At 41.5% G+C, this 27,165-nt stretch overlaps 2 protein-coding genes across 4 annotated transcripts; both read left to right on the top strand.

Annotated features, from left to right (window-relative positions):
- Positions 1-13: 13 nt before the first annotated feature.
- Positions 14-14,162, top strand: MAFG (MAF bZIP transcription factor G). 2 transcript variants are annotated; one of them, XM_007427777.3, is made up of 3 exons: positions 14-135; positions 6,630-6,691; positions 6,772-14,162. In XM_007427777.3, the coding sequence occupies exons 2-3, from the start codon at positions 6,656-6,658 to the stop codon at positions 7,222-7,224; spliced, it is 489 nt and encodes a 162-aa protein (XP_007427839.1). In that variant the 5' UTR covers positions 14-135; positions 6,630-6,655; the 3' UTR covers positions 7,225-14,162. The 2 variants fall into 2 exon arrangements, with proteins under 2 accessions (XP_007427839.1, XP_087994556.1); XM_088138430.1 differs by lacking the exon at positions 14-135 and adding an exon at positions 815-884.
- Positions 14,163-15,081: 919 nt separating this feature from the next.
- Positions 15,082-26,921, top strand: SIRT7 (sirtuin 7). 2 transcript variants are annotated; one of them, XM_007427778.4, is made up of 10 exons: positions 15,099-15,973; positions 16,085-16,222; positions 18,470-18,574; positions 21,735-21,805; positions 21,888-21,960; positions 22,982-23,080; positions 23,164-23,400; positions 25,141-25,221; positions 26,060-26,166; positions 26,466-26,921. In XM_007427778.4, exons 1-10 carry the CDS (start codon positions 15,878-15,880, stop codon positions 26,665-26,667), a joined length of 1,209 nt encoding a protein of 402 aa, XP_007427840.1. In that variant the 5' UTR covers positions 15,099-15,877; the 3' UTR covers positions 26,668-26,921. The 2 variants fall into 2 exon arrangements, with proteins under 2 accessions (XP_087994555.1, XP_007427840.1); XM_088138429.1 differs by having other exon boundaries at positions 15,082-15,973; positions 18,470-18,579; positions 21,735-21,960.
- The last annotated feature ends 244 nt before the right edge of the window (positions 26,922-27,165 follow it).

Raw genomic sequence — 27,165 nt, 5'->3', positions numbered from 1 at the left:
GAGGCACGTGACCCAAACATCACGTGACGTGTCCGTGAGCGGCGGTAGCGGCGGACCCCGGACTCTCAGTCCCTCTGTGCGTGGCGGCCTCCCCCTCCCCGCCCCGGACCCCCCTCCGGAGGCACCGAGCGGAGGGTGAGAGATTGCACGAGCAGCCCAGGGCTTCGGTCCCCTTTGAAGGGGGGGTGGGGAGGAAGGCTAGCGCCCCCCCCGCAAGAGCGGGAGGAAGAAAGAAAGGAAGGGGAGGCGGAGAGGGAGGAGGAAAAGGAATTAATAAGGGGGGGGCTTTCTAGGGAAGACTGCTCCTTTCCCGGACGATCGGCTTCCCCGGAGTTGCGTTTCTCCCCGCAGTGTTTATTTTTGGAAGAAGCGCCTCCTGCCCTGGACGCGGGGACACGGGCTGCCGGGAGCGCGATCGCGGCTCTCCCCCCGCCCGGCTCTGTTTCCACCCGGGAATGTTCTGGCGGGCTCGGAGGAGGGTGCGCGTGTCAGGGTGGGGAGGCTGGGAGGGCGAGGTGAGCCTGACGGAGCGGGATTCCGCGTTTCACCCGTCGAGATTTGCCTCTCCCGTCTCTTCCCCCGCTCGCTGACTTCCTTTTCCGTGGCTGACAGGTGGGTGGGTTTCCCCCTTCCTTCCTTCCCTCCCTGCCTGTTTCCCTTTGAGTGGGTCTGCGGCGTGGGTGGCCGTCCTTATTGCCCGCGGCGGCAGGTCGCGGGAGAGAAATGCCGTCGCTGCCCGGCTCCTCTCTTTTTCCGGGATCGTCATGGTGGTTGAGTTTTCTTCTCAAGAGGTGGGGTTGAAAGAAGAAGTCGGGCCCTTCCCCACTTGTTCTTGGACTGCATAGCTTGCGTGCGCCCTCACGATCTGAGAAAGTAGCAGGGAGGTAAGCCGCTTCCCCGCACGCTTCTGTCTGTGTGTGCGGCTCCGAGACGCGCAGCCATGTCTGCGAGTGTGAAAAGGGCTTGCCGTGCTGACTCATCAGGTGTCTGGAAAGGGAGGAAAGGGCCGAATGTATTTGGGGTGGGGCTCAGGAGAGGGTGCTTTCGCGGAGTGCACAGATGAGGCGGACCAAATGACCCTGTTGTATCTCCTGGCGCAGCCTTCTGTGTGCAGAGTCCAGACACTGCTGACTCATCAACATGAGGTCACCCATAAGTATATGCTGCACAAAAAGAGATGGGGACTGACTGGGGTTAAGGGGACCCGCCAAAATAAAGAGGGGAACCCAAAGAGGTAATCTGCTGATTCATCATTTTGTAGGGTGGTCAAGACTTGACCTGAGATCCCGTTTCGTTCAGCTACTTGTCTGTATTTAAGTCCTTGTGACAGTTGCTGATCCTTAGCATTACTGTAGTGTTGTATCCATTGGTAGCGGATGAGAAGAAGGGAGACAGTGTGAATATGAACTTGGTAAAGATGGTTTATGGAGCTGTTGGGAATCCTTTGGGGAGTGGATGGGAGAGGTGCTGACATGGCCTTACGCTCTCTGTGCATAACGTGCCGACTCTTCTGTTTTGGATAATCTTAGTAAAATTATAGGTCCTGAAAACCATAGCTTTATGGGAATGCTCCTTCTGTTGTAGTTCATATCGTCTCTTACACAAACAGTGTTTTCAAGGGCTCTGAAAAAAGATTTTGGCATGTTGTTTCACAGAAATGCAGAAGACATAGAAATGCAGTTCTGGACTGCTCATTCGTACACCAAAGCACAGATGTGCAACAAGTGCATCCTGTTCTCTGTTGAGTCCCTTCTGGGAAATTCCCTCTGGAGAGCTCTTCCATCATCACCTACCGAGGACAGTTTGTCCTCTGCCAGTCTAATAGTGCTTAGGTATTAATGGATGTATAAATAAATTTGAACAGTGAAGGCATACTAATTATCTGTAGATGTATTGCAGGTAAAAAGAGCTAGCCACTTCAGTATGATGTCCTTTTGACAGAGATTTTTTCTTGTGATTCTAAAATAAAATTTAAAAAATCTTTTTGTGATACATCTATTTTGAGAAAAATGAATAATTGTGATATTATAAGCCAGTCATATCTGAAATGGACAGAGCCAAGACAATCAGAAGGTGAACTTGATTTAAAAACTGAAATGTGTCCCACTATTTCTCTTTGACCTCAAATCTGAGATAAATAGGCCAGTGGACAGTAAGTGCTGAAATTATTTGACTAACTTAATGTGTATTCAGTATTTACAGAATTGCAATGCCTTGTGTGACTTGTGGCACACAGGAAGCAAAATAAATGTATTTTATTTAGAAACAAAAATCCATAGCTATGGGGAAAGTTTTGCTTTTGGTATAAAGATGAGTAGTGTTTCAATTATAAGAATCGTGTGAGGTTGAGAGTCTTCTAAAGATATGTAGGAAGAGTGGAATTTTGATTTCCTTTCTATTCTGCTGAGTAAGAGGTACACTGGTAGAAAGTAAGTAAGTTGAAACATTATGTACATTTGGGAGACTTTGCCTGGGGCCAGATGTTGAATTGGAGGAGGCAGGATTCACTAGTGATGGTATCTTTCCTTCCATGTTGTTTTGCCCAGTTAAGGACACTAGCTAAAATGTCAGTGTAAGTTTAGAAAGCTAATTGGAAAGTTATTTGTAGGTAAGTTTCTATAAATGTATGAACAGCAGAGCCATATGCCTGTAGATGAGAACAAGATTTATTTATTTTATTTATGAGATAGTGTTGAAATTGCTTTTTATGCTACACCCGTGGAAAAACCTCCCACGTGGGTCTGCCATCCAGCTTCTGATTCTCCTCTATATCCCATTTTCTTTCTCATCTCCTGAAGCTTTCCCTCTTCCTGTGATGGTGCTGCCTTTACTGCTGGAATGGGTGATGTCATTGTGTTTACACTAGTTTGATGGCATAGCTCTCTGAACCAGGAATGTTGAGAATGGGGCCTGTGTTGAATCATGCACTCTGCTGTCAGCTCCGTTGTAAGCAAAGAATTGGCGGTACTTGTGCTGAGTGCAGGCCTTTTTGACTCCTGGCAAAATGTGTTGAGCTTGCACTTTTTTCCTTTGCAGCCATCGCACTTGGCACTTTTCAGTGTGATCTTTCTTCGGGAAGCTGTCAAAAAGCTGAGAAATCAGCAGTCTAGGGAGTTAGACTAAGTTTGTCTCTGTCTGGATGCCAATTCTCTCTGGCTGTCCTTCTTGCAAGATATTAACAAGTCCAGCTTCTGTGGGTAGCAAGACAGGCCTGTAGAAAGACCTTGTACAATCCTAATTCAGGCTGAATACAGAATGTGAAAATTTTCATATTTTTTTCCTACTTCATAATCCCTTTCTTTAGTAGTTTACTTTTTTTTAATGAATCTTTCCAGTATTGGACCTGGGTGATATCTGATATTGATAACTGATATTATATTCCTTGAATTAAAATATTTTTAATCTTTAGAAGTTTAGGACAAGTAAAGAATTTTTCTGTGTTCACCTGTCAAAGCTACTGGACCTATGAGTATACTTCATCTTTTTTGCACAGCAGCCTGCACCAATCACTTTTAACAATGAAGATCGGCCCCAATCAGCTCCCAGTCTTTTTGTGTAATCTTCTCCGTTCCCAAATGTTAGCTGCTTTCCTAAGCATTAATCCTGATATATACTAGAAGTGCTGTACTTGCCCTATGAAGAGCCTCACTAAATTGTCAAGGCAATTAATCTTGTATACAATCCTACTAGGTAGCATTTCCTTGGGATTATTATTGATTATCACTTATGCTAGCATTGTGATTCTTAATGTTCTGACCTGTATTGGATTTATGATATCAAATATATTTTTGGTCATACAGTTTTTGTTGTCTTGCCTGTGTTTGTATTCCCCTTGCAGTGTTAGCAGTGGTACTTAACTGACATGTTACAGATAAAATCCATATGGCAAAGAAGTGTAGGTTAAACAATCAGTACTTTGACTTTTCAATGGATGGGTGACTTCCCATACGTTGTTTACAGTTTCATTCCAGGTGCCTATGGCTGCATGTGGTTTTTAGATAAAGCCGGAAAATTAAAAATTAAAAATATACATCAGTGAACATAGTTGTATCTGCATTTATTTAACCAATATTTCAAGCAGTGTTACAGGGACGGAAGCTTTCTTCCTCTTGTAATTTTTCGCCAAATCAGAAAACCTGGCTCCCAGTAAGTGACTGTGTTATCCACCTGCTTGGAATACTGATTCCCAAATTGTGGATCTAAAACTTTTTGATAGTAAAGCACAGTAAGCTATACAGTATGTGTCTTAGTTTACAATTAGTAACTGTTTCAAACTTGCTTCTTAGCTGCAAAAGCAAAAATAAGGCAATGGGGTCCCATTAAGACAGTTGTGCCCCACTATATTAAGTGTGATAGAGCTTTAATCAGTGACCGTAGCCATGTCTTTTGGGCACAAGAATTTGGCTTGTCAGCAATTTTCAGTGCTCTAGGAGTATCTGAGTTGTTTGGCTGGCTTATTAGTGATCTTAGAAAGCGCTGAAGCCATCCCTTCTGGGGTGCTGCTGGGGGACCATTTTTTGCTTTTGCTGACACTAGCTTGTCTTGGTTCTCTGCTATAAATGTGAACTGATGTTTTATACATTCAGCAAACAAGAATCTGGATGGTGTGGGAGAGGCATTTATTATGTAAATACTGGTGATATGCTTGGGTGGGTAAAAGGTAAACTGCATCCATGCAGTTTTGGGGGAAATCACTTTGGAAGTGGTTTACCATTGCCTTCTTCTGAGATATCTTTTTACTTGATGTCTAGCCCCAGAGCTGTGAGCTGCTCTGATGGTCTCCCACATGAGTCCAGACCCTGCTTAGCTTTTGAGCTCAGATATGATCAGCCAGGTGCCACCACGTGCTGAGACACATAAGTGGGAGATAATGGTAAAAATCCTTATCCATGGTGATTTCCCCATGCTTGACATACCCTGAGCCATTTTTCCCCCTTAGGAAATATATTTTTGGGGGGGAGGCAATTGTTGTGGCTTCAGAGCTGTTCCAGAGGAGTAATTAAAGGTAGTAAAAGAGATTTACTACATCAGCTACAATAGTTTTGGGGAGATATCAGGCCTTCTTTAAGAGAAAGTAACTATTCTTGCACACAGTTTCAGGTTGAATGTTGAGAACAGAATGGAAGTATTTGGTTTCCTGTGTTTGGGAAACTGGAGTGGGTAGTTTTGGTTTACTCAGACAGCCACAGTGGGCGGCAAGGTTTCTCTGTATGTGATTGTGTGTGTGTGTGTGTGTGTGTGTGTGTGTAAGATCTCTTGTGACTTCTGTTTTGAAACTGTAAATAGTGGTTTCAGTAATGTTTCATAAATGAAAGTTATTAATAAAGATTACAGTTTGTATTCAGCTAATGTAAAGTTGCTAGCCAGCATACTTGTTATCTCAGAGAAGCTCTGTTTCTTGTGAATACTGGTTTTATAATTTGTATTCCCCTATCTAAACAGATGTTAAAAGTATGAATGAGGAAGCATAACTGCTGTGGATTTTAAAATTTCCTTAAATTTTCCACTTTCCAGAAGAATTTCTGAAATAATAATAAACAATGTAACAGGTGGCACACATTTCCTAAACAATAAATTATCTGGAAATTTAGAACAATGCACAATGAATATAATAAACTAATAGGTGATTTCATAAGAATGTGGATGATTTTTATCTGCATCTCTAAAAAATAGCTCTATCTCAGCTTTACCTGAGATGCTGTACCTGTCTTTTTAGTCCTAATGTTTTGTGAGTAAGATGGCAGTGTGAAAGGAGGCAACTGGACAGGGAAATGGATGTAAGCATTTAAGTTCTGTATTGCTGGTCAGAATCCCACCCAGATGGTTTTGTTTTTTGTTTTTTTCTGTTTTGTGTACCTACCACCATTCTCCTATTAACATGCATGGCAAAAGCTATTCAAAAGAAGGCAGATTATCAGAACTACAGTAATGGATTTGTGTTCAGTAATGACTATTCAATTATTGTATAACTTGGAGACATGCAATTTTCTAAGGTTCTGTGTTTTTCCTATTATCCCCTTCTCCTTGTCCTCTCCTTCCACCCTCTAGTCTTGCTGTTCTGTTTTCCAGATAAAGGAATGCTTCAGGCGAATGGATTAATTAGCAGACATCATTTTCTTTCATAGGGAGTATTTCTGAAGACTTCTTCCTTACAACTATGGGAATATAGTGTTGCTTTGGACCCTATCAAAAGAAGTCTGTAGGGTAATTCCTTGGCAACTCTCTTAGACTGCAGCTCTCTTGCTAGGCTGTACTATAGTATAAGGCGTGCACTGTGAGCAAGGCTGCTAATATGCTGAGTCAGCATGACTGGCTCAGCATAGCCATGCAGGACCCTGGCTGCCAGGCTATTTTTAAATGTGGTTTCATCCTACTCTAGCTCCTCCCAAATTTCCAAATCTTCCTCTTCATGAACATTTGCTCTTAAGATTTATAGAAAGCTGTGGGGTTGGCAGAGACTGGGACAGAATTTGTCAGGAGATCATGTAAGTCCCTCTATTGGTTCATTGCTATGTAGAGAACACCTGTATTGGTGCTCACTTTCCTGCCTAATCTCTGAGTATATATAGATGCCTTTAGATGATCTAGAACTTGACTTTGGTAACATCTAGCCATTTTCTCTCTTACAGAATCTGATTGTGAAGGCTTGCGTGTTATGACGACCCCCAACAAAGGAAACAAAGCCTTGAAGGTAATAAGGCAAAACTTGGGATTAGCTGGGCATGCATACAACCAGAGTTCCACTAAAACCTGTTTCTGCTGTCTCTGCAGGTGAAGCGGGAGCCAGGGGAGAATGGGACCAGCTTGACAGATGAAGAGCTGGTGACCATGTCTGTACGGGAGTTGAACCAGCATCTGCGGGGCTTATCTAAGGAAGAGATAATCCAACTCAAGCAACGCCGACGAACCCTGAAGAACAGGGGGTATGCTGCCAGTTGCCGTGTCAAGAGGGTGACACAGAAGGAAGAGTTGGAGAAACAGAAGGCAGAACTTCAGCAGGAAGTGGAGAAGCTGGCTTCAGAGAATGCCAGCATGAAAATGGAACTTGATGCCCTGCGTTCCAAGTACGAGGCACTGCAGAACTTCGCCCGGACCGTTGCCCGGAGCCCTGTCACCCCTGCCCGAGGCCCACTTGCTTCCAGCATGGGGCCCCTTGTTCCCGGCAAAGTTGCCACCACCAGCGTTATCACAATAGTGAAATCCAAAACGGACGCCCGGTCTTAGTGAAACGAGCACTGCCTGGGCTTGTCTGTGCAGGGCAGTTAGGCACAAAGCTCATCCGGAATCCCCAAAGCACAACCCTCTCCCAGATGGCCTAGCCCACACAGGCACATGCTGGCCTGCTTGTCACTGCAGTTGCTTTGTTTTTAGCTTGTTCTGGTTGGTGTGACTGATGGTAATGCACCCCTTCCATTGTGAGCAGAACCTTCCACCTAGTGTATTCTGGAAATGGAGGCTGAAGGACCTCAGTACTCTTGCCAAAGAGATTTTCAGCAGCATGGAATACATTCTTGGGGAGGAATAACCCAAAGGGGAGGGAAGAGGTTATAGAAAGTTGGGAGACCTACTGTCAGTGATGACTTCAATACCATTCTTCCAGGATTGAGTCAGCTGTCCAGTCTGCTGCTTGTAAATTGCTTGGTATCAGGGGGGTAGTTTGTGTAACCATTTTTATATTACCATCTAGTTGCGCCTTTTAGGTTTGAAGACAGGATTCCTTAGGACTTTTCCTGAAGGAGAGGGAAGTGGGGAAACAGCTATTTCCTGGTGCTTGTGCTGCAGAGGAAGGAAAGTAGCCAGGAATGAGCACTGTTGTATCTACCTACCAGAAGAAGTGGGTTGTATTGCAGTGACCACAGGCCAGTTTTGTGCCTAATGTGTTGCACTGAACAAGACCAAAATCACTAGTTGTTTTCTGTGTTTGGAGAGTATCCAGTGTCTCTAGTGTGATGGTTTACACAACTAGTTTATGTAGTTTAAATAGCCCTTTATTTAAGAGAGAAGCATTCATTTTAAAGAGTTATTAAATGATCTAAGTTTCAAATCTAAAATTCGGTGAAGCACTTCTATTTAACAGTCTCCTTTTAGCCTGAGAAGGTGAGAATATTTGATTGTCATATTCTTGGAGACAGAAAATACAAATTTTAAAAATTTCTCATTAAGTCTTTGTGGCTCTGAGGTTGGTTTTTATAAAGAGTTATTAGACTTTTATTTATAAAAACATAGGGAAAAAAAACAAAAAAAAAGAGGCTAGTCCTGTTTGATATCTTTTTGCAATTGTACCAAAAGTGACTTATTCTTGAATTCCCCATCTGCTTCTTTTGTGTTCCTGTTGTATTTAGTTGTCTGTGCTCTGAGGTCTTGTGTGGCGCTGTGACGTGGTGGTGCCAGTGGCCACTTTGCTATGTGGATGTCCTGTGAGCATTCGTTTGGCTTTCCCTGGGCTGAGTGCAGGTTTTCTTGGGCATTTGCCAGTAGACCTTCTTGAAGGTTCTGTCTCATGAGAAAATTACCTGAATTTGAAGCCTGAAAAGAAGGAGTTCTTTTAAGAAGTTACCAAAACTGCTTAATGATAGCTGGCAGACAGTGTTGCATTGTATCATGTCACTTGTATTACAATTGCCAAAATTGGTTCTTTGACTGGGTGTTCCTAAAGGCTGAATCCACAGTTGCAATGGTAGTGGGGTAGAAGGGACCACTGTTGTTAATATAGAACTATGAAATGATGAGGGAATTGACAGCATGTCTTTCAAATGGGTCCACAAAATCTGTGTTTCCTAGAGTTGGACTATATGTAGCATTTGTGAAGATCCACTATTCCGGCAGGATTCTTTTGCTGGTAATACTACAGAGATTCTGTCACCCCCTTGCCTGTTTCCTTCTGTTTTTTAGCATGTTGAACAGTACATAGGGATCTAAGCCAGAAACTCAATAAGGGCTAAAGAGCATGTGATGGTCAGTGTGACCCAGGGAAGTTCAAATTCATTGCTTTATCTTCTGGATACATAGTCTTATTGGAAGCCTAGTCTAGTTTCTCCAAAAGAACCAGTCATCAGAGAAAGAGAAAGTTGCTTTACCGTCTCTGTTGCTTGCCAGAAGTAGTTGGTCCATAGGGAGGGAGCAATGGGTGTGTTATCAAGAGGGACATGTGAGTTTGTATCTTTGTTAGACTATCACTCTAGGTGGGCACTTAAAACCCGACATTTTGCCCAGAAAACTGGCCATCAGAGTGAGCACAATTAGTGTCAGCTAATAAATACTGAGTACTGGCATATTCAGAAAACCTTATTTGACCATTTTCTGGTTAGCAGATACTAGAATCTCTGTTATAATGACACAGCTAGTGGATTCTAGAAATTTCCACAGCTGAGGCTGAGCTCAAAAACCTCTTGCAGCTTTTCAAAAACTTCCAAATACATTCTAGGTTTCATGGTTAGAAATAAAAAGAAGCTTTAATGACTTTTAAAGCAGGGTAATACATTCAAATGACCTCTAGGGCAAATTCTTATCCAGAACATATCCAGGAACAGCTTTCAACAAAAATCAGCTGAGAATCCATTCCCTGAAAGTCATCTTCCTGATATCGATTAACTGGTAAAATTCCACTGCCTAGAGTATGCTGCAAGACTGGAGGGAAAAAAGCTTTAAATGAGGACTTGCTTTCAAAATATCTTGATCATATCTGCTGGAATTCCCTTTTTTCCCCACTGCAAGAGCCCTGTCCTCTGCAAACTATTCACCTGAAATGGAGGGAAGGGCCCTTCTATTCAGCAGTCGTTCCTTACAGCATCTCAGCTGCCCCTTTGACACAGCAGATTGGAGGTAGTATTTATTGTTGTATTTTGTGCTGTTCGTTGCATATGTGAACTACAGATGTGCAGAGTGCAGCTGAGGGATGCACAGGAACAAAGAACAACAGACTGCAGAGAAAGAGAAAAATAACAAGATACTCTGATGTGAACATGCGCTTGCCTTGGCTGCAGATTCTACCAGAAATCACATTTGCCACATTAGTTGCTACTTTTTATTTCAGATTTAGAAGGAATGGAAAACAGGTTGCTGCATACAATAGCAGTTATTGTTAAGCCTTGCCTTACTAAGGCTTTTAGGTTTCTGATCCTAAAAATAATTAAACCTGTGTGGAATAAATTACTCTGAGCTATATTGAGGCTAGTAAAATCTGATAATTCCCCAGGTGTATGTTTATCACTGCTAATTTGAAAGACTTAGAAACCAATGCAAGTCTGTGTGGAATTACTAGAGCCAGAACTTTCCTATGTTTAATTGTTCCATATCACTCTACCTCCTTGCATCTTTCTCTCCATCTTTAAGCTGTAGATAATTTCTTCCCTTCATTGCCTTCCACTTTCTAGTCCTTGCCAAAGAAATCCAAATTCTGTGAAAACCAAACAGTTGTAACCTAAATAAGCAATATTTATGCTTTCGTGTCAAACTTGCAAATAACAATAGTGTGTAATTTGGGTTTTCTGACCATCAAATTTATAAACGAGGTGGGTTCTGGATTGAAATGTTAGGTCTCTTGGTCATAGCTTCCTTTGCATGAAAGGCATTTATGAGACCTGGATGGATGAGCAACAACTCTTAATCTGAGCTGCCTGCTGTTTTAACTCCATTGTTTTGGCATGCTTCTCTGTGCTGTAATTGCTCATTGCCCCATGGAAAGCAGGGTGAAGACATTGGTGATAGTTCCATACTATTAAAATACAGCTCCATGTGGGGCTGCCTTTCTGGAGTAGAAATTTCTTTTCAGCCAGATGGGTAGTTTTGGATCTCTTCAGTCCCATGAGTATATATCATCCTAGACATTTCTTGATTGGCAGTCCTTACTCCTTAGAATTGGCTAGATTTCTTTTGGTGCTCCTTCTTCCTGGGTTGCTTGTTTTACCATCTAGATCTTGGATCCCACGAGAAGCCTCTGATAAAGAAAGTCTGTCCTCTAGATTTCCCAAGAGTAGCTGGGTTGGTTTTTGTAGCAAAACTAGTGGTGTCATGGCACTTTAAAGACTAACAAGTATTATTATATCATCTTTTGTGGACTAGAATTTACTTCAGCAGATCCATTAGATATTAAATTGGCTTTGATGTATGTGTATAAAAACAAATACCCAGACACATTTTAGATACAAAAACACAGAGTAAAAATTTTATTAAAGCTTATTCTCTCTCTCTCTCTCATATTATAGTTTCCATTTTCTGCAAAGTTGGTAACACAAACAGTGCAAGATATTTACATTATCCGCATTAGTCTGTGGTCACTGTAAATTTTTAAAATATATTTGAGCTGTAATGTAATCATTGCAATCTATATTTCTTGCAATTAACTTTTGTCTGTTCTGCCTAAAATAACATTTCCCTCCACAAACAATATGTATATTAGTTGGCCAATTTGGGATAATACTTAATTTATCCACTGAAGTTGACTTGTCCACATAAATTTATGCCATAATACATTTGCTCATCTTTAAGGTGCCACTTTCCCCTCAAGGCGCGCCTTTTGCCCTTTTCAAGGCTAGAGAAGTGAGACAGTTTCCTCATCTGAATGGGTTGGAAGACATTCTTACAAGCAGATGGATATGTATTGAGCAAATCTGGCTCCAGAACTCAATGGTAAATCTTCCAACTGGAGTGGGGGAGGAGGAGACAAGGGAGCCCTTCACACCTCCCGTCTTCCTTCACTTTCAGTCTGTCTCCTTTTAGTGTTCATGAGTTTTTTCTGTCCTAGAGTCCCCTCTCAAGCCCTTCCTCCTCAATTTCTTTTTCTGGTATATAGCATTCAGAGTGTGATGGTTCTTGTTTTCTAGGTGACAGTTTGGTTTTCCTGCTGTGAAGGGTGTTTTTGTTTTATTTTTTTAATGGGGCATTTTGCTTGATGCAACAGGTGGAGAGCTTTGCTTTCTACTTGGATGCAGAACGGCTCCGTGAAGTATAATTCCACCCACATGTGGCTGGCTTGGGGGGGTGGGTGGGAAGGGGAGGGTCATTTATGTCGTGGTGAATTATGTAAAAGTGATATTTTGGATAACGAAACAACTTTTTCTTTTCAGAAAAACGCAAGAAAGACTGCAGGCTAAGAGCTGGGGAATGTGATTGTTAGTAATGGGTGGAGGCTGCTCAGATGTTGTCCTTGGGGAATATGTTCCTGGGTGGAATAGATGCAGGAGTGGGAGGGCATGTACTACCGTGCATAGAAGACATGACAACTTTGGTGTTCCTTGTGTCCTTGATCAGGTTTTTGCATCTGCTGTACACTGGCACATTCCAGAGAAGTAGGATGGCATTTCACTATAATCTAGCAGTGAGCAGAGCTGGCATATCTATTTATTACTTTCACTTGGACTAGTAGTGTGCTCAAGTGGTACCTTGTCTTGTATGCCAGTGAAGATAGAAGCACTTTTTGACAACTTGCCTTTCACCTCTTTCTGATATCTCAAACTGTATTTTGCCAGTAAAATAATTATTAACGTGCAGGAATGTTCCTGTCTGGTATAATAGCATTGCTGCTGTTTCCTCTAATGTAACAGTGAATAGCTGTGACTGCTAATACAGAGTATTACTCCTCCCTATGCAGAAAGGTTCACGTAGTGGTCTAGCTGTGAGCTTCAGGCAGGTTCTTCCAAGTAGTGAGGACTTATTTTATCCTTCCATATCTGATAAACAGTATGTGAGCTCTGGATGCTTGCAGCTGACACTTGCATGAATGAGAGGTACTGCGCAGTTGAGTGAGTAGTCTCCTAGTTCCCAGTAAAGATATGTTACTATCTGGCTATGCAAAGGTGTTTGGGATTCCCATGCAGTTTCAAGTGCTACTTGCCCTTGTCCTCACCTGCAGTTTGCTCTGAATTTATTACACCCTTTGTCAAACTGGAATATTATGGAGAAACAAGATAAATTATATTTGGTGTACTTAATGAAATGAACTGATGACTGCTCCTCCCCACTCCAGATGTTGAAGATAGTCCTTAAAAATATTAATTGAAATGACTTCACTACTGCTTTAAAATATTTGTTTAAAAGATTGGGGAGGAACATTTTGATAATAAGAAATTCAGTCTCCATAGCTGATACAACTGGAGATGAATTCTATGTGCTAGGGGTGTAAAAGCATACTGTCACGTCCTGGGTCTCTCCTGTACAACAGTTGAACCCAAGTAATTAATCAGTATTTATTGCTAAATTATTGTCCTTTTTCAATCTGTAGATAACTGTTGGGGATTTGTTGCCACAGCCCCAGTGGAGGTGTTGTTAATTTATTTATGTATATAGTGTATGTTTGTTGATATGAAGCATTCTTTATTTTGTATATGACCAATAAACATCTTTAAAGAGGCTGGCCCCTATGATATTACTGAGCAGGTTTGGGTTGCCAGACTTGTTTTCTGTTGCTGACTGGAACTTTTAAGATTTAACTGTTTGCATGCATTGTGTGCATAATCTCCCTGCTGCTTGAAAAGTCAAGTTGGTTTCCTGTTTGGTTTTAGGATTTTCCCAGGAATCCTTTCCAGGTCAAAGCATTGGTGCAATTGTTTTATTGCAAGCTGTCCAGATTATTTCCCTCATGGTTGTATTTCTAGTCTTTCCTGCAACAATGAATAAGTTATATTTCATGGTGGACAAATATACTTCTTCAGATAGCATATTCATTGGTATTTTATCTATTACAGTGCTGGAAACTGCACATTGCTTTCTAGTGAAGTCAGATTACTGTCCTTTACATAAATCTCCCTGTGTTTGGATCATTCAAAAAATGTTAAAGCACGAAATCATGCATTTAAATATGCAAATCTCTGGGCTTGCGCTCTTAAACTAGGACTGACATATTTGGGCTGCAGTAATCCAGATGACTGCTAAACAACAAAGAGATGGCTATTTGCTGCCATCTAGTGATTGTCTAGATTTCTGCAGCCCAGATAAGGCAGCCAGGCTTAGATGTTATATAGCATATTTTAAAAATGTTCAATCATATTGAAACAACACTCTTACCATTCTGGTTATTGTGCTGTGTGCTGGAGTTGGGCTAATACATACAGTATTTAGAATAAAGCAAACATTTTTGCATTAATTTATCATGTATAACATAGTTAATTTGTTTAAGAAAATTAGGTTACTTCCCATAATTAACTATGTATTTCTTAGCAGTGTCTGTATCTAACATTTTTGGTTGTTCTCTTCAACATTTTTATTTATGTTTCTGTTTGAAAAAAATTGTACTTACAAAAACAAATTACCAATAGAAGAAATGTTTCTGTGCTGAAGTTTCTGATTCCTCTTTCAGCACTGAGCTAGCCTAAGGACAAGGAGTAGCCTAAGATGGTGTGGCAAATAACACTGTTCCATTTTACATCAAAACGCATAATGCAGGTATCTGAAGCAATATAAAAGCAAAATTACAGGAAACTCTGTCCCTTTCTAGTAGTAAGAATACAACCTTTTTTTTCTTTGTTCTCTACAGATCATAGATATTTAATTTTGTGTAATGAAGAAAAAGGAATGTTGGATATTATCTGGAGTTACGTAGGGTGGGAAGCACATACCTCTAACAAAAGAGGAAGAGCAATGGGTAGTTAGCATTAAAAAAATGGATGCATTTATATGACCTACTTAGGCATGGTTCACTCAACCTAATTTGCTGGGTTCACATGACTCATTGACTACAACCCAAACCAACCCCCCCAAGCTAAAATGCAGTTGGCTAAATTTGTGGTTCAGTAAGTTGTGCAAACATGGCCATTGGTGAGCTTGCTTTAGAAAATGTGAACTTTTTTGCCCAGTGCAAACAAAATGATAGGTTAACTTGCTGCTGCAGGAACTTTAAGCTTTCATGTAACAAATACAAGAGAACGGCATTATTAGTATGCAGAAGTAAAACAAGCAAAATCTCCAGGTCCTTTAAAAATTAACCTTAAAGTATAAGCTTTTGCATACTATTTCACTATACCAAAAATGGACTTAAGAGGCCCAAGAGTGTTTTTAAACGTTCCCCTAATATGAGGTCTATTTCTCATGTCCCAAATCTTCCTTTGTACTTTTTAATGCCGTTAAATAAGATGATGTGGTTGGTGACCCAAGCCCCGACTTCGGTCGTTGTATTTTGAAAGGAAGAAAAAAGCGATCAACAACTTCGACCCGTCACAAATATTTCTTACTCAAGTGAGATCAACAACATGCTTAGTTCGCATTCCCCAACAGCTAGTGAGCCAAACACCGTGAGCGACCTGTTTCCTGCTATATTGCTATGCAACGTTCAGCAGCAGACAAGAGCCTGTGGTTGCGGGAATAAGCTGACCGAAATAAGCGTCGTTACGGAAGACCCGGCGCTCGAAAGCTTGAGACGGGAATGGGTTGCGCATAATGGCATTTGGCTTGATGCGGCACAGCAGCGCCAGAATCCGCGAGCTAGTGTTTCATGCGTGGTCACTACATTCCAGCTCGGAGGTCTCGGAGAAGGAGCGAACGGAACAACGCAAATCCTGTACAGCACGCGCCAGTGTCGTTTTTAAACACCCAATCCGAAAGAGAGCGCACTTTCTCCAGCAAGGAGGGAGCAGCAATCCGGCCCCGTTCTCTATGGAGGTAATAGAAATGTCGGTAGAGCGTCGACGTTCTTTCCTGTTGCATCTGTAGGTTGAAAGGCCCGTCTCTTCCACATTGGAAGGCAGAGCCTAACCGGAAGTAGCGGTTAGGGCTACATCCCAGGCTTCTATCTTGGAACGAAGAGCCTGGCAGCGGCAGCGAACATCATTTGCGTCCCTAGGGCAGCAAGCAGTTGCTGTCGAGCGTCATCCGTGGCGAGCGGCCGGAAGCGGAAGTAGCCGAACCCTTCGCTTCGGCCGATAGGAACCCGGAAACTACCGAGAGGATGGCGGCCGGTCGAAGTTTGAGTCGCTCGGAGCGGAAGGCGGCGGCTCGCGCTGAATTCCTCCGGCAAGAAGAGCAGCGGGAACGACGGAGGCAGGTACTACGAGGTTGCCGGAGATCAAGGCGGGCGGTGCTTCTCACGGTGCGGCCGCGGGCTGGCCTGGCAACACGCCCCCTTCCCTTTCGCTGTTTCTTCGTTCGACCCCAGGTGTCCCGGATCCTGCGCAAACCCGCGGCTGAGCGGAGCGCCGACGAGGCGATGCTTCTGTCTGGCTGCCAAGAGATGGTGCGGGATCTGGAGCGACTTCGCAAGAAGCGTGAGAGGCTGCGGCGCCGGCTAGAGGAGGTGGGTACGTTTTTAGCCGTGCTGTCAGGGCACTGATCGGTTCATTGCCTGAGGGCTTTTTCTCACACATGTCCTGGCGATATATCTTTCCGCCTATGATATTTTCTTCATCTCATCCTCAGCTCATAAGTTTGACAGTTAAGTGGCCTTAGTCGGACGGGTGTTAAATTCTTTTGCCAGGTCCAAGAGCAGCTTCAAGGTGTGTGAAATCGGCTAAGCTTTGTTGTCTATTAGGATGGAGGGAAGTCAGGTGATTGGCAGTTACCAGAAATATATGCACAATTGATTATGTGTCCTCAAGTCAGTGTCAACTCTTAGCAACTAACAGATTTTCTCCAGGAGGATCTGTCCCCAGTCTGGTGCTTCAGGTCTTCCAATGGTTCACCCATTGCCACTGTAACTGAATCCATCCACCTTGTGGCTGGTTGACCTCTTCACTTTCCTCCCACCTTTCCAAGTATTAGAGACTTCTGCAGAGAACTAGATCTGTGCAGAATGTGTCCAAAGTATGATAATTTCAGCCTGGCCATTTGTGCCTCGAGTTAAAATTTTGGGTTGATTTGCTTGATGATCCATTTATTTGTTTTCTTGGCTGTCCACGGCATTCTCAGGAGTGTTCTCCAACACCAAAGTTCAAAGGTGTCAATACTCTTTCTATTTTGATTCTTCAAAGTCAAATTTTCACTTCTATAGAACGTCATGCAGAAAACCATTGCCTGCACAATTCTGACCTATAGATGCAAGATGGTATCACTCTGAGCAACTCATTACCAAGGGATTGGTAATGGGAACAGTAAATTTCATGCAGGTTTAGTTTTCCATCTATTCAAGAATGGCTAGAGAGTACTTTAGTTAGCAGGGAAAAAAGCATATGGCAGAATAAATCTGTCACATCTGTAAGACTTCTGTGTTCGGGAGGTGAGATAAATAACACATAACTATCTTTTCATATAGTTAACTACTATAGTGGAAAGTAGTGGTAATATATTTATATTCCACTAGTATCCATTTTATTGACCTTAGAAAGTAGAAATATTTAATTATCTAATTTTCCTTGTGAATAGATATGCAAAGCTTTTTATACTGTCCAAAACCTGTGAAGAAAATCTTCACATGCAACTGGTTCTCTACATCTTAAAAGCTTATTATTAAATTAATTCCTTTTGTTAAGGATCTGCTTGGATACCTTTTCCATTGTTGCCAATTTTTTTACATTTTGCTTTTTTATGATTACTAGTTTATTTAGATGTAGGTATACCAAAAGCTTCACATGTAAATTGACCTTTAAATGTTTATTATAAACAGCACTTGCCACAGAGATTGAATCTCTGTGTGATATTTGTGCTCATGGTTAAAGAGAATGTAATTTGTGCCATTTCTTCCTTCTATCTGAAGTTTTGCTTAGCATCCAAAAAGCTATTCATGAAGGTAAGAAGGTAGCAAGGGAGATGACTGTTAATTACAAAAAACAAAAACAAGAAATTGAAGTTACTTCTGTAGCTTCTTTCAGGATAAGTTTTCATTGGATTTCAGTTCCAGTTGTGAACTGAAGCCCTTCTGTTTCTGGAAGGGCATATCTGGATCTAATTCTCTGTGACTCATTTGGTTATTCTGCATAAGCTTTAAACAACCTAATTGTCTGTTGAACTAGTTTTGCTTGTTGAGAGTTTTGTGGTTTTCCTTGCTGACAGACAAAACTAGGTATGATTTCTATCAAGTTTACAGAAAAGGAACCAGTAGTTTATCTGTAACTCTTTTCTTGGCAATTAATTTTCTTTCTGAAGAAGAAAGATAATAGTTAAAGGCAGAGATAGTAGAGATAAATATATCAGTGAATAGTTTCTGCATGTTTCATTGAGGCACCAAATAGATTTATATGCATGTGGTAGGGGAGCCCGTGCTTTCTCACAAGAGTATGTAATTTCTAATTTGGCTTGTTGATATTGTAAAATCCACTCTCTGCTTTGATTCACATTTCATGTGTGTGGAAGAATACAAATTGTGGCAAAAAGCTTTCCAAATAAATACACTTAGTTATCTTCATGTTCTTGATAAACTGCTTGCATTTTCCCTACTTATCAGAAACTTCTTTAAATCCTTTATTGACTTATAGAGTATTCCTTCTGCAGCACTGCTCTCTAGTTCATGACCTTCCTTATGAAGAGTGGGGAGAAGGGACAAAAGCAAGTAAAGAAATGTGTGGATTTTAACATTTTGAAAATATGAAATTCTTACTCTTTTTTTTAGGTGTGTGATGAACCCGACGAATTGAAGAGAAAAGTCAGCAAGCTCTCTGCTGTTGTCCGAGGAGCTAAACATCTTATTGTATATACAGGAGCTGGCATAAGTACGGTAAGGTTGTATCAGTGTCCCTTCTAAAGTCATCAGCAACAAAAGATTCTGATTCTTAGAACTGAATTATTTATCTTGCTTGCAATGCAAGAGCAACATTGTTTATTTATTTGTTTATTTATACATCACATTTATATAGCTACCCATCTCACAAAGCGACTCTGGGCGGCATACAACAATTAAAATAAAATAACAAGTGAATAAAAACAGGCATTATAAAAAGATAAAAAGTTATTATTAGAATAAAAATATCAGAAATTTTAAAAAAGATTTTTAAAAAATTAAAATGTATAAACCCCACAGAGAGAGCATAATATCACTTACAGTGGAGCTATCTAAGAATGTCTCTGATTCCCAAAGACCCCCAGGCCTGATGACACAACCAGGTCTTGAGGGACTTCCTAAATGACAGCAGGGAAGGGGCGAGCCTCACTTCATGGGGGAGAATATTCCACAAGGAAGGAGCCATGGCAGAGAAGGCCTGCCTCCAAATGCAAGTCCCTGGCCAATGGAATGCATAGCGTACCTTCCCTGCCGGATCTAATGGGGCGGGCTGATGTGATCAGAGAGAGGCAGTCCCTCACAGAACCCAGCCCCATGCCATGAAGGGCTTTAAAGGTCAAAACCAGCACCTTGAATTGGACCCAGAAGCAAACTGGCAGCAAGTGCAACTCACGAAGCATAGGTATAATGTGTGCTCTTCTAGGAGCACACATAACTGCCCGCACTGCCACAATCTGTACCAGTTGAAGCTTCTGGATATTCTTCAAGGGCAGCCCCATGTAGAGCATATTACAATAGTCCAATCTGATGGTGACTAGGGCATGAGTAACTGTGAGCAAATCCTCCTGATCTAGGAAAGGGTGCAATTGGCGCCCAACCCAGAGTTGTGCAAAGGCTCTCCTAGCCATGACTGCCACCTGCACTTTGAGCAGGAGTCATGCGTCTAGGAGGACCCCCAAATTGTGCACTGGGTCTGTCTGGGGTAGTACCACCCCATCCAGCACCAAAGATGGTATAGTCCCAGAACCAGCAGGACCCCAAACCCAAAGCCACTCAGTCTTGCCAGGGTTCAGTTGAAGCCTGTTGTTCCCCATCCAGACCCTCACAGCCTCCAGATATCAGGATAAGGCGTCCACAGCATCACTTTGCCAGGGGCAAATGTATAGTTGGGTATCATCAGCATACTGATGATACCTCACCCCGTGGCGATGGATGAACTCACCCAGCAGCCTCATGTAGATATTAAATGGGGGGGGGAGAGTACCAAATTCTGTGGCACCCCACATAACAGGGGCTGAGGGCAGGATCTCTCCTCCCCAACCACCACCGATTGGAATCAGCCCCGGAGGAAGGAGGTGAACCAGCACAACACAGTGCCGCCTCCCGCAATCCCCTGAGTTGATCCAGAAGGATACCATGGTCAATGGTATTGAAAGCCGCTGAGAGGTCAAGTAGGACAAGGATGGATGCACAACTCCATCCCGCCCATGCCAGAGATCATCCAGAAGTGCGACCAATGCTGTTTCTGTCCCATACACAAGTCTGAATCCAGATTGAAAAGCATCCAGATAATCTGCTTCATCCAAGGCCCTCTGAAGCTGTTGTGCAACCACCTTCTCAACCACCTTACCCAAAAAAGGGAGGTTAGATGCTGGATGAAAGTTGTCCAGTATGGTGGGATCTAGCAATAGCTTCTTGAAGAGGGGGTGTGCCAGAGCCTCTTTGAGAGGCAATGGAACAACCCCCTCCCTCAAATAAGAAATAATCACTGCTTGAGCTCACTCACATGACACTGCCCGGGCTGCTTTCACAAGCCAGGAGGGGCATGGATTTAGGGAGCAGGTGGCTAAGCTCACAGCTCGAAGGACCCTGTCCACTTCCTCAGGTCCAACAGATTCAAACCGTTCCCAGATAACCGGGCAAGACTCCACCCCAGGCATCTCCTCTGGACTTGCAGTTTAGGAGTCCCTCAGCTTTTTGAGGATTGAAAATTCTTAAGGCTCCCAAAGTCACACAAGATAAGTTGAAATAATTGGTTTCAACATCTTCTGTAAAAACACAACTTGTGAGCATTTTGGCATTTTAAGTTATTTGGCTTATTTGACAATATATTCGACATTACCTTGACACTAGCATTGTGAAGGTCTGGAAAAATGGAAAAAATCAGAAAAGACTTTCATTTTTCTTCCCAATCTCTTTGGAAAAAAATACTACTTTTTCTGCAACACCTTTTCTAAAAAATTCAAAGAGATTAGATTTTGTTATGAGTGAGGTTTTCTTAGAACTGTTCCTTGTGCTCATGACTAGGTAGCACTCCAAAGCAGTGTACTGATCACCAGTATGGAGTGTTTAGGAGTCCTTAGAGACTTGCAGAAACAAGTAGGGTTCTGTACACCAATCTTCATCCAAATTGTCAAAAAAAATCAAGCTTTGTATTGAGCTGCTCATATCTCAAGGAGCCTAGCTCTTGTTTAGAATGCAAAATGTATCCCTAGAAGTAGTCCCCTACAGAGAAAGGAGGCTGGAGAGGTGTAAAGTGGGTGAATACCTCATGCTTTTGTATGCTCTTGAGAAGAAAATAGCTGTTTGGCAGACAGCTAAATGCTCTTTGAAAGTAGAAGTGAGTTCTCTGGCTGGCTGGAGTTTCTCATCCTAGTATGTTGCATAAATATTTTGTCCAAATGGTTTTGGGACATGGAAAAGAAAGATGAACTATACCCTTGCCGTGTAAAGCCTCCTTTGAGTCAAGTGCAACTTATCTTGACTTCATGGCCATATCTATACCGTTTCCTTGGCAACAGTATCAAAGTGGTTTGCCAAAACTGTGCCTGACCCTGCTGAGCTTCTGTGTGCAGAATGGTTGGCCAAAGCAGCGTGTTATTTAGCTGTAACTTTACAGTAAAATGGAAATTGTTTGTTCTTTTGTTCAGGGTAAACATTTAAGGGATGCAGGTTGAGCTGATGGGTAAATGTACTACGAATGGCTTTGATCTTTGGGTGATGGCAACATGCTTGGTACAAAGAAGCAATTTAGCAGGTGCTTTAGAGGTTGACATGGAAGTAATAGGTGGAGATGCTTATAAACAAAGGGAAGACAATGTATTATTGAAATTAAACCAGTGGAGTTTCTTTTTCTTTGTGACTCCTTATAATATAGGCAGCTTCAATTCCTGACTACAGAGGTCCAAATGGGGTGTGGACAATGCTGCAAAAAGGGAGAAGTATCAGGTAATCAATTCAAAAACATTTCTCATATTACACCGGAATCCTGGTTGTGGCTTATCACACTTCTTTTCCTCCTATGTATCAGGGCTACCGATCTGAGTGAAGCAGAGCCCACACTTACCCACATGAGCATTGCTTGTTTGCACAAGCACAAACTGGTAAGCTCCTTGATTTTCAGTCCTGCATTTCTGGGGCCATATTCTTACAGCAGGCTCTTAGGTTTGTTGCATATTGTATGTGCAACATTTGGTATATTGTTTCTAGATGCTTTTGTAAAAGAGAACACATATAGAATATGTTGATGCCACTGTCTAAGTCACAGATGTACAAACCGACATGCAGAGGGTCTGGTATTCCCAGCATTCTATGCTTCCCCTCTCTTTGTTTTTCTAGCTTTCCTTTCCCTGCCTCATCCCTACCACCATTCGAAGTTATGATGGCACTGAACAAATGGTGGTTACAACTGGTCCTTGGAGTTCCATCCATCCCAGCAGCCCCATGGTCACATGATTGCTATCTGGGTGCTTGGCAACCGGTTTGCACTTATGATCGATTGCAGCGCCCCACGATCACGTGATTGCCATTTGCAACCTTCTCTGCCAGCTTCCCCAGAAAGTAAATGGGGAAGCTGGCAGGGAAGGTTGCAAGTTGCTGGGGTAAGTCTCCAGCCCCTTTGTGCTTGCGCTGCACCGGCCACTCACGCGCCCCCTTGCACCCTCCCCAATCCATGTGGCACCTTTTGCACACCCTCCCCCACGCCCCCCTCACTCCCTCCCCCACCCAGCAGCAGCCACTTACCTGCCTGCGGGCCTGGGACTTGCAACTTCCTGCCAGCTTCCCCACTGACTTTGGTTGTGGGAAGCCAGCAGGAAGTTGCCTTGCCTAATAACTGTGGGATTCAGTTAATGGTGGCAATGGGGATTGCAGGGATTGCCATCACTAAGCAGTGTGGTTGTGATTTACAACCTGCATCACTTAGTGATGGAAATTGTGGTCCCAATTGCTGTCATAAGTCAATGACTACCTATAGTGAGAAAAAGAGGAAAACGTTTTCTGTGCATTATGAGAATTTTGCTATTGTATCTTGAATGTGATTGAACAACAACAAAGAAAAACAGGAAAATGTCTTCTCTTATGATCTATGATGCTATTTCCAATTTCATCCTATTTTATTTTTAGGTGAAGCATGTAGTATCTCAAAACTGTGATGGGCTTCACTTGCGCAGTGGACTTCCTCGAGAAGCCCTTTCTGAGCTGCATGGAAACATGTATATAGAGGTGAATACTTGGAGACAGTGGGGTTTGGTGCATTATAGTAGCAGAAAAATGCTAATAAATTCTATGATTCCATCCCAAACTAGGTTTGCACATCTTGCATACCCAATCGTGAGTATGTGCGAGTATTTGATGTGACAGAGCGCACAGCCTTGCACAGGCACCAGACTGGGAGATTATGCCATAAATGTGGAGCACAACTGAGAGATACAATTGTACACTTTGGGGAGAAGGGTATTTTACAGCAACCCTTGAACTGGGAGGCAGCAACAGAAGCTGCTAGCAAAGCAGATGTGATCCTTTGCTTGGGGTCTAGCTTGAAGGTAAAATGAAAGAAATATCTTCTTTGCACATTAATGCAATAGTATTATGGTTTATAATGTATCCTTTTGTACTATATATAGAAAGCTTTTTGAAAAATATTGAAAATTAATGATCAACTGATTGAGACTTTACTATATAGTTTTCAAGATTTAGCTTGCAGAAACAGAAGTTGTTGAGATGAAAGCAGCATCTGCCTTCATATTAACCCCACAATATAACCTTGTAGATTCTTCTTAATATAGTAGCAATCAAATCATATGCTGAGCTTTTTCCTTATATCAATGATATATATGTGGGTAGATATGTTAAAAGTTAATGAATACAGGTTTGTGAAATAACTGGACATGGGCAAGAAATCAAGCTCCTAAAATAAAATCTGAAAAGAAAAATAGACAATTTCCCCTAGAATTAAAAAACAAACAGTAATTTAGTAGTTTCCAAATAAAATAATATGCTGTAGCTGATAGTTTGCTATTTATTATTTCCTGGAAATAAAATTTCATGTAACTGGTACTATTAAAAAGAAATCAAGAAAAGGATTCTCAAATTGTTCCCTTAAAAATGTTTGAGAAAACAGAGTTAGTTGAACCCTGTAGAAAAAGCTTGGGTTTTTTCTTGTATTAGTACTGTTCTTCTGAGGTCTTTTGCTCCCTTTTTCTTTAACTGGGTATCCAAGAGCATCAAGTAAATATGCTCTGCTTGAAACATTTTGAGCAGACAATGTAGTTCGATACAGACCAGAAAGGAATTTTTAAGTACTATCCCCTCTGTGGTTAAAACTTCCATTAAAGTAGGTATGGCCTACTTTAATAAATGCTCCATGGTACACTAATTTATTATTTTACAAAGCTAAAGTGCATATTTAGGATCTTTTACACATACGGTTTCATGTATATGTTATAGAACCTGAGAATATTTTCATGTTTAAGAACATAAAAGCTGTAGTGAATCATCTTAAGATCGCTTTCCTCCAACTCAATACCTTCCCAAGATATGCGGGGACTATATCTCCAGAATTCTGATATATCAAATTTGAATCCAAAGTTCTTCATAAGAATCTCAACAACTGGCACTTGCTAAGTAGGTCCACAAGGTAACCAATCTGCTCTTTCGCTCAGTTTCTTTCTCACCTTTAAATATGATGGACCTTGGTGTATCATATTTAAAGAGAAGAGTCCCTGATACCTTGGGAAATATTTAGTTTTTCACTAACTCAGGCTGTAGTTCTACACATATTTTCCTATTGGTAATCTCTGTTAAACATTATGGGATAACTTTTAAACTAAACTTATATAGACTTACATTGTGAGCTATAGTTTTGGTGGGAGCTGGCACTACTTGTAAGAACATTTTTTTCAGGTATTCTGATTTTAAAATAATTTCCCCCTTGCATTTGAGATAGGAGATAGATTTGGGTTCTAACAAAAGATTGCGTGTTGTCCATCTGTTCTTGGAATACTGCACCTATGCATGTTACTTGATTCAGAAGTAATTTTTCTAAAAAAGTCCTGCAGATGTCTTGGTAACACAGAATCCTGGAATAATGAGATCATTAGCAAATGACTGTCCTTACTCTCCCTGCTTTCCTTTTCACTTTCTGGGAAATCTGCAAATATGCGTTGGAGGCAGTCTCCATATATGAATTTAGACATACCATGTTGTCATGTATCTGAAAACTAGAAGCTACATTCACCTTTTAGCAGTAACAGATGCTTGTGTTATTGTCCTTTTCCCAACAGGTTTTGAAAAAGTATCCACATTTATGGTGCATGAGCAAACCACCCAGACACCGCCCTAAACTCTATATTGTAAATCTCCAAGTGAGTTTAATCTTGTCATTTATGAGTAGAGCATAATATATAGATGCATGTACTAGCATCATTTGCTTTAATATGTTTTTAATAAGGAACCACAGAGCAATGCATGCAGGTCATAGACTCTGTTCCTACTTTACCAAGAATGGTAAATTGTTCTTGAGCGAAAGGGATGTGTGTGCCTTTGAAGATTTTTCAGTTAAAATAGATGATATATAGCTACATGGAGCAATAGTTTGCTCAGTTTTGTGTTTCTTTAGGGTAAGATTTCCATGATAATGGCTCCTAACATAATGTGAACAGAACCTGAACAGCATTCAGCTGTATTCATAAATGTACATCCTATTTTGATAACCTTCAGACACTTGTTTCCTTTTAAATGCTGGTTTTGCTTCTCTATTTCTATCCAGTGATAATGAAGTGATGGTTTGGAATATGAGCTAATCATGTCTCTTTCTCAGTATCCCAAAAGCTTCCCATTGTATTTTGACTTACCACTTTTAAAAGTAATTTTATTACTTTATTATTATGCCATGTGTTCAGACTAAAGAGGAAGTATTTTTGTTTCCAACTGAATAACTACTGAAGTGCCATTTCTTTTACAAGGGGTAAATATGTTACCAGCCCTTTTGCAATCAAAGAATGAAGGCTTGGGTCTGTCTGAATCTGATGAGTAGCATTGTTATATCAGTCTCAGGCTGATTGTTCACACAGCATGCTAACCAGTGATTTACTGAATGCACCCAGTTGGTTGGTCTTATACAATATGCTGAACCAAAACAAACCAACCACATTTTAGCTTTGAGTCTTGCACTAATCTAACCTCAGTCTGTTGTATTTGCAGTGGACACCAAAGGATGATCTTGCAGCCCTAAAACTTCATGGAAAATGTGATGATGTGATGAAGTTGTTGATGGATGAACTGGAACTTCCCATTCCTTCCTATGATAGGTCAGTGAGAAACAAACTTGTTCAGTGTCACTTTTGTTCAGTGTCAAACTTGTTCAGTGTCATGAGTTGGCAAATGCCCTTGGTAATCTAATTTACTTTTGATTTATCTGGGGGCAGAATGTGTCACACAAAGTTGTAAGGAAGATGGTATGGTCCAAATCCTGCTGCACTGGAATATATTTTGCTTTGTAGTTCCAAATTTTAGCTTCTACTTGGTGTGTTTGGTTCAAGGCACTTAGTATATAATTCACAAGTAGCCAGGTAAATTAATATTACCATATTATCATGTTTGTCTATAGAATGAAGGACCCCATCTTTTCTCTGGCTGTTCCTTTGCAACCTGAAGAAGAATGCAGTCATAGCCGGAAACCCGTGACCCCACCAGCAAGTCTTCATGAAGTGCAACTGGGAGAGGAACAGCAGATGCGTCCAGATCCTCCCTCTGGTGGCTGGTTTGGCAGAGGCTGTGCAAAAGGCACGAAGAGGAAAAAAAATTCTTGATAATGGATTTTTAAAAAAAAAATCTTGGGGACCAACTAAAGTTGCTAAAATCAGGGCAAGAAATTACATCTGCACTAGAGTTGATCAGGATTGCTGGGCTAACTGGAAAAAACACAGCTGCTATTTTCATAGAGATTTTTTTATAATTAGCTTACAAGGACCAAAGCCTGGCTTGGTTTCTGCTGTCTAAGGGGAGGTTGGCATTTAATACTCAGGGCTGCCAATTATTAACAATTATTAATAAAATTATTATAAATGGCTGCTGGTGGTTGTTATTTGAGTACGCCTTTTTTGGTTTTGGTGTAGATGCTGTATTCCAGCACTCATTTCAGTTAGCGATGCTTATTTCTATATAAATGCTGCCTCTGAGCAGAACTCTATTCCTAAATTAGAACTGGAAATAGTATATTGGTGGGAAATGTGCTGTTGCAGATCTGTATATATGCTAGCTTTTTCACTTTTTAGGATATATTTTTATGCACCATGGAGGTGACTCAA

This window comes from Python bivittatus, unplaced genomic scaffold (assembly GCF_059951505.1).
Source record: "Python bivittatus isolate LINGU-HERP-01145 unplaced genomic scaffold, Pbiv_v1 ctg000220_np1212, whole genome shotgun sequence".
NCBI classification, from domain to species: domain Eukaryota; kingdom Metazoa; phylum Chordata; class Lepidosauria; order Squamata; family Pythonidae; genus Python; species Python bivittatus.
Note: the sequence above shows the minus strand (reverse complement) of the source record. Positions and strands in the feature narration are given on the sequence as shown.